General features: G+C 34.6%; 1 protein-coding gene across 1 annotated transcript; it reads right to left on the minus strand.

Annotated features, from left to right (window-relative positions):
- Positions 1-3356: 3356 nt before the first annotated feature.
- On the minus strand, positions 3357-4283 carry LOC101825140 (taste receptor type 2 member 103-like). The gene has a single exon (XM_005072970.1). The coding sequence runs from the start codon at positions 4281-4283 to the stop codon at positions 3357-3359; it is 927 nt and encodes a 308-aa protein (XP_005073027.1).
- Positions 4284-10274: the final 5991 nt, after the last annotated feature.

Genomic DNA, 10274 nt, shown 5'->3' on the forward strand with positions numbered 1-10274 from the left:
AATAGTTACTGACTCAATATATAGAAAGAGTTGTTTTCCGTGTTGAAACTGCTTAACTTATCCCAGATGATTCATAATTAAATTGTTATTTATTCAATTGCAAATAATAATCAGAAATAGAAACCTTTGGCTATATATAACATGTATCATATCCCACACAGTTCTACCAGGTTTTGAAGCACAAGGTAATAATAAAATTGATCAGCTATTTGCATGAAATATGCTAGAAGCCTCAGAATTTCATTAGAAGCACTATGTTAATAACATGGATTTGAAGAAAGATTTTTCTAGCACTAGCCAGAAACCCAAGGAAATTATAAGGAAATGTCCTAATTGTTCTTTCTATAAGCAGACCACAGTAACTATAGGAATTAATCCAAAGGGTACTCAAAATTGAAATTTGGCAAATTGATGTGCTTCATTTTGTGGAGTTTGGAAAATTAAAGTATTGCACCATTCTAAAGCTACATATTCAAAATTTCAATGGGCAACTGTTTTGAGTTCTGAAAAGTATGATTCTTTAATCACACATTTATTGTAAGTTATGGCCATTATGGCAAAATGTGCAAATTAAGACATACAATGCTCCAGCATATGTCTCTAGTAAAAAGCAACCGATTTTGAATATTACAACATAAAGCATATTACAGGTATACCACACAATGTTACAATACAAATAGTTACAAAAATATCTAATCATACTTTAGAAGATATGCTTAATAAAAAGGAGTAATGAACACCTCCATGGATTACACAATGCTTTATTAACTTTAATTTTTGAAACTCCAATGAGAAAGAAACAACAGCTGCAGCAAGGCAATGGATATAGAAAAAAAACCACTGAATTAAATTAGTCTGTAGACTTTAATGGTATATTGATCTCAAAATGGAAATTAGGATATGTGTTACACTGGGAAAGACATTTAGCTTCTTTTTTCACAGGAGAAAGAAATATATGGATACCACCAAAATTGATAAAGATTCAAGCAGGAGAGACATCCTTTTGATTAGTAAAAGCAATAGTTCATCAAACAGTATGGCCATTCAAACTGCCAACAAGGGAAACTCCCCAAAGTTAAGATTGGGTCAGCGTTTTGTTTTTGTAATTCCAGAAGAATAAAAACATCCAACTAAGGAATCTGAAGACCACTGAACCAATGAGACATCTGAAAATGTAGGACGAATCATCCAGAGAAATTGTCCCAAGAAAAAGGGTATATTGACCTAATGTTATAGCACACTTCCAATAGGATAAAATCTCATAAATCTTCCTTAATGTGTGTTTCTACTGTTCTCAAAAGACATATAAGACAAATGGTCTTTTGTAGTCCCAATTCAATTAAAAATTAAAGTTAGCTTTAGATTTGGAACATGATTCCTTTCTTCTCTAAACTTAAGCATGCAAGTTAAAGGAAAATCTGAAATCTCTGTCTAATGTCAGAAGAGTCACTTGATATGGGACAAAAGAAAAACCAACATAAGGGACTATTCTATTGTCACTAACCTCATAATCCTTTTGTTTTATTTTGACTCTTTTAAACTTCTCTTGAGGTATAAATATTATGTCAAAATTTATAAGAGATGGATAGATGATAGATAGATAAATAGATGATAGATAGATTCTGTCATGATGTTAATGATCATAGAGAGTACTAACTAATTCTATAAATAAGTTTCATATAGCTCCCTACATTTAATTTTGGTCTTGGATCTGCCCCAGGTAATTAGGTAACAAGTTTGTGTAGCCCAGATGTATTTAATAGTTTGTGGTCCCTTAATCTCTCAAATATCTGTTGCATTTGACACTTAAAATGTTAAAGTTTTTCTGCAGTGAGCAGTATCCGTTCCTAACAGTGACCTTTGAAGTATTCTAAAGGAAGTTGGAGCCCCACAACAATGAAGTCACCTGGATTGTGATAATACCACTAAGCTGACAAACACCACCCACAGATCAGCTTTGTACTACAAACTGCTCAGGAAATCTGCAAAGCAGTTAGCTAAGGATGGTCCAGCATCACAGACTACTCCAGTCAGGACTTCAGATAAGCCTTGTACTCTCCCATCACACTAAGAGTGGACAACCAATAGCTCTCCCAGAACATGATCTTTTTATGTCAAATTTTCAGGTTTCTCTAAAGGCGCTGTTATGATATCCACATCCCCAAGAGGTAGGGTGGATGGTTTTTGGTGATTCAATGGAGTTTGTCATCATTTAAGAGTTTTAGTTACAAGTTGTTATTGGTCGTGACAAAGAATAGACACAGCAGTTGGCCCAGATTTTTTTTTGCTTGTTCGTATTTTTAGTTTTCTAAATTGATCTTAAACATGAAATGTTAGATAAGTATATCTGATATCTAAACCCATATTATGTATTCAATTTCCCTGATATTTTTCTAGGTTATAAATTCATACTTCTGTCATAAAATGAAATAATTTTGAATTTTCATACTCATTTGTATGTGCATAGACATACCTCATATATTCCCATTAATCATTTTTAACCTTTAAAAAGATAAAAATTGATATAAAACTTATATTGATGTTACTTTTTACATATAAGTGGTCTTTATACACTTCTTTCTAGGACAATATACATATTTGCACCTTTTCTGCAAACATTAATTGTGTTTAGATGGTGCTTAACTCACATTGAATTTTCTAGAATTCATAGTTACATATAACTGAAAAATATTTGATAAGCATGAATTTACACATATAAGCATCACTTATCATTAGATTCACCCACACCCCTAAAGTCTCTATTCCCTTCAGATGTTATCACATGATGGACTTAAACCCCATCCTGCAGTCTTTTTCATTCTTCCAGAATTCATCGTACATACTTCTCACCTCCTGCAAACTTTCCAGACAGCAAGACCCTAAAAAGAGATTGGCTGAAGACAGAAAAAACTATCTACTGTTATATTATATACTAAGTAGTCCCTTTGTACTTATAGAGGCCTCTTACCCAGGACTGTCCATGGACTTTTGAAACACCTGCTGTGGTCAAACTACCAAAACTCATACTGTTTCCACCTAAGGTTAGAGGATATCAGCTAATCATGAGTCCATTTCCTTGTGGCACAACTGCTGTTCCTCCTTTCCTACTCTCCCACGTGAGACGTTTAAAAATATGCTGCTCTCTGTGGCAGACATAGGTTTATCCTCATACCCTGCATTGCTGCCTGCCCACTCACAGATAACAACATTCTCTGTCTGACTCTCTAATTCTTTGCCTAAAGGTTCACGACCCCTGAGTTCCATAAACCTGTTTCCTCTCTAAAATCTATCTATTATCAATGGAATTTTCTCCAGATGTGGAAGAGGATACTTGAGATGTTTCAGGCATCTCAATTCTATGTACATTTGTGCTTACAACACCTCAGCCACCACAGCATAGAAAGAAAAGCCTGCCTTAACTTAGTGTTTCCCAGAATCAATACGCATGAGTGACCTGAGGGAAAAGCTATTGCTGTACTCCAAAAAACCATAAAGTTAAGTTTACTTGGTTGCGAGTTAATATTCCAAGACTGGAAAAGAAGTGACATGACAAAAATGGTATACAGTAACAGGAAGGTGACCACACTTTGCAGGGACTTTATGTGGGCTGCAGTGCTGACATCTTGGAATCCTTTGGCATTGTGCCGCATGTTCTTCAGATGCCTCCGCAGGGACAAGATGAGGAGGAGGAAAGTAATCAAGGTCACAGTGAAGGGGATGAGTGTGAACATAGTGTTGGTAAGTAAAAAGAGCCCAGAAACTCTTAGAGTATTGTTTGAGATAAACCTGTAAGGTATGTTTACTTTAGGTCTATCACTGATTATATTTGTGACTATAATGTTTATATACAAGATTATCTGAGACACCATCAATATCACCGATACCACTTTTTTTGCTTTCCATTTGAGTGTAAGAAAAATGGAGTTTGAGAAAATGGCTATCTTGAGAAAATAAAAGATGCTGAGGCATGTAGCAAGCCAGATGCTGAAATGATTGGTCACTGTCAAGGAAATAGTATACATTCTTCTCAGTCTTCTCATTTCCAAAGAGGCTGGGTCCAGTAATGTCATCAACAAACTTGTCATTGATGAAAACAAAAAAGCAGTTCTCGAGATGGCCAGAGCAGTGAGGATTTGATCCACCACAGAGATCTTTCCTCTCTTCACCCAGTCCACAATGTTCACCAGTGCCATGAATGCATTTCCTAAGCTTCCTATGATGGATTCCAAAATTACAATAGTTGTCAGTATATCCTGTAGGAGAGCATTTAATATCACTGCCATGATGGTGACTTCTGCACTACAGAAGATACACTAATGAATCTTTTAGAATGCTGTGCCCTATTTTCAACATTCTCACTTTCATGAACTCTCATAGTCAATGTCAATCAATTACCAAAATTCCCTAATGAGCTCATTTGTTTTCTCCATAAAAAAAAGCTTTTGTTGTAGAATACAGCCCAGCTGCACTTCGTCAGGATGCTCTGAACATGAAGTCTCCTCCATAGTTGCTGGTGAAGGAAACATTGACTTCCTACAAGCTGCCATGAAAACAAAATTGTATTTATTTCTTTTGTCTTGTCTCATCTACATATTTTAGTCTGGATATTGTTTTTCTGAACTACTAATATTATAGAAATATAACTCAGCTGGGTGTTGGTGGCGCACGCCTTTAATCCCAACACTCGGGAGTCAGAGGCAGACGGATTTCTGTGAGTTCAAGGCCAGCCTGGTCTACAGAGCGATTTCCAGGACAGCCTCCAAAACAATAAAGAGAAACCCTGTCTCGAAAAGCCAAAAAAGAAAAGAAAAGAAATATAATTCAATCAGAAAACAAAAATCTGGACTCACATATAAAATAAGTAGCTCTTGGAATACATCATGAGCCCTATATATGTTTTCCAAAATTCTTCCATACATTACCAGTTACCTAATAAATGACAGAAACCATATTCCTCAAATACTTCCTACTGATGTATTAATGATGTTACTTTTTATAAGGTCATACAAATATAAATATACATTAATAATTAAACATGGACTTCTTTCTACCCAAATCTTCATTCTTAACCCAAACATTCATTTTCAATATTTATTGTGCATCTACTTCGTTGCAAATGCTGTGATAGCTGGTGAGACATTGTGTAAGAGTAATTCAAAATATATTTGAGGTAGCAGAAATACAAATATTTTCAAATTTGTTACTCTTGTTATCTATGAGAAAAAGCATTTTCTACAGTGCCATAAAATAAAAGGCCAAATGTTTTTGTCTTTGTAGAAAGAATGTCCACAATTCTCTTTTTCCTTTTATTAGTTCATCTGATTTCCCTACCAACACCAAGGAGTTGCAGACATTATTCATTTCCTTCACTTTGCACTTTGCGGCAAGAACCGAGCCATCAACCTAACTGAGGTATCATGGCAGATGAAGGATGACTGCCTAGACTGTGCCTAGATAATCTAGAGAAATACTCAAGTCATTTTACCATCCCCCAAAATACAGCAAAAGATAACAAGAAAACATGTAATAAAGTTGCAGAAAGAGGTGGGATGATACACACGGAAAAATACTGAAAGAGGCTGAAGTACTGAAAGTACTGAAGAGGCTGACATAGGAAGTCAAGTACAAAGTTAGTCTCAGCTGCATAATGAGATATTGAAAAACAACAGTAACATCAAAAGCAGCAAGAAAAATCCCGATGAAGATCACAGGAAAGATGGGTTGTTACAATATGACCACAACACAGTTCTTGGAAAACAAAACAAACAAACAAACCTCAAGATTTAGAGGTAAGACATGCTGGGGAGGTAATTTAGAGCAGCTATTGAAACATTTTAAAAGAAACTGCTAAGAAAAGAAAATAATGGAAACATAATCTTACCATCAATGTAAAAGCTAGAATCTGGTCCTCCTACTATGACTTGTTCCATGTAACAAAAATGAGAAAGACAATGATAAATGCAAAACACGCTTGGGGTGGAGTTGTATGGAGCGGGTGCTGCTACTGGAACTTCAAGGTCTTTTAAAAAGGGACAAAATTTGTGTCTGTTGGGAGAGAGTGACACAAATCCTGCATACTTCCCTGAGCCAAGCCCTAACTCTGCACCTTCCTTTATACATAGGAAATGCTTGAACTTCTTACTGATCAGCAGTTCCTAGGAAAGATGGTCTCTTCCAGAAACTGTGAGAGTGGAACCAAGAACAATTGCCACATATTTCATTTACAGAGTAAAAATGACAGATCCTTACATCAGATGGGAGCTGTCTGTATGACTACCTTTGCAAATGATGTATTTGCATATATTTACAAATTAACACACTAATTCTGAGTTTTATTTCATGACTGACATATTATAAGTTGTCTCTGCCAAATACAAGCAATTTAAAAGTATTTAATCAAACAAAATTCTTTAAGTGTGTCTCTATATCATTATATTTAACATAATAACCCATTAACTGTTCATCTTCAATATAAAACTTCGTCACATTCTGGATCACCATCATGACAATTTATGTAAAAAGAACTCAACTAAATAAATTACTGAAACTCTGTTCTTTGTAATTTTTATTGTTACTTTATAAGTTTTTCTTTCATTTTTTTCAGGTTATAATTATATCATTTCCCTCTTCCATTTCCTCCATCCACACCCTCCCATATATCCCTCCCTGCTCTCTCTCAAATTCATGACCTCCTTTTTCATTAATTCTTAATATATATATATATACATATATATATAAATATATATATATTCCTAAATATATAAGTACAAATGTTCAGTGTGTATAATGTTACTTATATATGTGTTTTCAGGGATGGTTACTTAGTATCAGATAATCAATTAACATCCTTTTCCAAGGAAAATACCTTTTCCTGCTTAGAACTCCTTAGTTACTATAGCCTCATGTGTTTTTTCCTGTCTACTTTAGTATGTTTATTGTTTTTCAGCTAATGAATTGTATTACTTTTTAATATAACTTTTGCATTTGGGGGAAGAAAATAGTGCTTTCCATGTATAAGAGATGGGTAGATACATAGATTAAGAAATGATGATGGTGGGTGACTGATAAATAAGTGGTTGACAGATGATATATGGTGACAGACACTTGATAGATTACAGGTAGAAATAAACATAGATACTTTCATAGATGGATATTATTACATGGATGGTTGAAAAAATGATATATTTGGCCAGCCTGCCTTATTTGTCTATGGAACTGTTTAGTTATGTTCTCAAAAGGAGATGGTAACAGTCTCAAGCAAAGTTCTGGCAATGATAAATCAGTGCAAGAATCTATTCATCTATACTGAGAATCAGTCTCTAAAAAGAGAATAGAGGAAGAAAACTAATCCCTGAGGTTACTCTGGAATGAATTCTAAAAGCTTAACTAACCCAGTAGTTACTATTGAGCAAATTAAAAGAAGTAGATGCCAGAGGTAGTGGAAGTCTCATTATCCTTAATGGAAATTAATCAAGAATATTTAGGATAAGGCTAATGAAATCTCACGATGTGTTTGTACAGTGTTCCTACAAAGCTAAATCATTACCATAAAGCACTTGCCTAAAGAGAAGATACATATCCACACACTCTTTGCCTTTATCAGGAAATGGGTCAAAAATGAACCTAATATTTGAGAACTACAAAGATTCCATGAATTGTAGTGTCTATATGACAAATGCTGCTGAAAGTTTTCATTCATATACATTCCAATATGATCTGGTAGGTTTGTAGTCACTTACCTAATCCTAAATGTATAGTTGAAATTTGCAGATGTGGGGCTGGCTAAAATTCAACGTTGATCCCTGACCTGTGGTATGAAGAATATTATTGTTAACAAGAACAATGGGAGCTCTCTAAATCTCTCTGCAACTGATAGACAATGAATAAACTATAACAACCATATTCTTCAAAGAATGAAATTGATTATGACAATAAAAACATCTGTGTCCTTCCTGTGTCCATCCTCTTCAATGAATATACCCAGGTTCTGCCAGAACCTGGTGGAATACAGGTGATTGCAGATCGTAATATATTAATTTTACACTGGCAAATGATCCTTAGGATCATTACTTGGCAGAAGAGCACCTCCTCTGAATATTATATATATATGACTATTGATATGGTGAATGTATTTCAACTATATTATAGTCATTATCAGGATAATTCAAATAACTGGACCTGTATTTGCTAAAAAATGTAACACATTTCACACTTTCATTTAAAGACTGCATCACTTGCTACTGGTTCATTAATAATTCCCAAAGTTGTACTAATTAAACATAGTATATTAACGATAGCATGTGAATTGAGAATTATTAGAAAGAAGTGGCACTTTCTTGACTTAATATAGAGAACAACAGCATTCAGTAAGAACACAGTACTATGAGAAGATCACAAGAGGACTCAAGGATCAACACTTCTCATGGTATTTTAGAGTCAAGTAAAAACATCCTTCCCAAATTTAATGGCATGTCCTTTCATATTTCTATATTGTATTCCTAACACTCAAGCAACGTCAGTTTGGGGTCCATATTTGCCTTGAGGGTCAACATATGGTACATTTGAGAACCCTACTCAGAACAAGGGCAGGCTCTGTAGATGGAACAAACTGCTGTTCAAGCTGTTCTCCCAAACTCAAAGTAGCCATTGGCAGTTATAATACACAAGGATGATTGGCATGTCTCTGATATGACTCATATGAAAAGAGTAAGCCAAAGTACTGCTGCATTAGTGAGAGCCTAACTAGAAAGAACTCATGTCCAAGAAAAAAAAAGATGCAGAAACAGAAGCTCTGCATCAAACAGTGGGTCCCCATGCACAAGGCATGCTACAACTATTCAAGTCTTCCTATTGAGGGGCATAAATACATCTGAGTGACAGAGTGCCTTATCTATTTTGGACTTATATCTATGTGTATCCTCAAACACCCTATCATCTGTTTTCTTAGTGACTACCTTGTGTGATCCAGATCATTTGTTTTGGAATCCATTCCTGTGGTCAGATACAACTTTGTAAATGGGCACCAAAGGTTAGAATGCTACAAAGTTAACAGGTAGCAATTTTGATTCTACTTTAGTAGTCTCTAACCATTAGATAATAGAAGACAGAAGAGATCTGACAACAAAGATAGTTTCTGTTCTCTCTCACACAAGATCTATTTATAGATCTGCCTCCCTCTTTGATGCCCTTATAGTAATTCTGATTCTTCAAAAGCTGAGCATGCTGTACCTCAGCTCAGTGGTCACCAGAAGAATCCTCTCTCACATTGTTCCATATCTCTGTTTATAGGTTCCTATGTCCTATCCACTTCTCATATTTGTCTTCACAAAGACACAGCACTGCACTAGTCCTAGACCTTGAAATGGTTTTAGAATCCTAATCTAAGATACACATTGAATTGTATGACTTTATCTGTTAAAATCCTGTAAGCTTAAAATATGGACACTTGAAGAAAGTTCAGAAAAATTATTAGAAAAAATATATGGAAGTAACAAAGGAGAAAGGAAACTGCATATGCATTTGTCTTCCTTGTAAAATAGTCTGAGTTATACTCCCATATCCACAAAAAATACAAAGAAGGGGTTACTAAGTCAATTTCATAATAACAAATACAATTTTGTATATAATACAGCAACAAGAAAATGGAATTATAATAATATGCAGTTCATTACTAAATAAATATATGCAATTGATTCAAAATCTTTTGTATATCTTTAAAAGCCACTGTACTGTACTATCTGTTTTGGTGTTCCAACTTGACTACACTTCACACACTCCATAGCCACACAATGCTGTAATCTACCTGTGTTCTCCTTAAAATTGTGAAATAATCTGGTTTTGCCCTTTGAAATGCTTCTATCTGGGTAAGATTGTAGTTTCAAAATAAAAACAAACCAAAAAAATCATGGTATAGGCACATTTTTGTGATGGGCTTAACTTCAGTTAAAACAACCCTCTTTTAAATCATTCTTACATTTGCTTATTCTATAAAATATCATATTTTCAACTGATTTGTGTTGCCTATTAGGTTATTAAATAACCATCAACAACACAGGTATGATTTCAGCTGCAATGATGCTTTTGATATACTGGAAGAGATGAATGACAAACATGAATGATTGAGTTAATGAGATCTACCTTAACATTAATGATAGAAATCCACAATAACTAATTAAAGAAACAGAAAAATCACAGTTTGTTAACCCTTTGTTTCAACCCCATGGTGCTGGGATCTTATTCTTTGTGTGTGGCCACTTCTTTCTGGACTGCTTGTA

Source organism: Mesocricetus auratus, unplaced genomic scaffold (assembly GCF_017639785.1).
Source record: "Mesocricetus auratus isolate SY011 unplaced genomic scaffold, BCM_Maur_2.0 Super-Scaffold_100001, whole genome shotgun sequence".
NCBI lineage: Eukaryota > Metazoa > Chordata > Mammalia > Rodentia > Cricetidae > Mesocricetus > Mesocricetus auratus.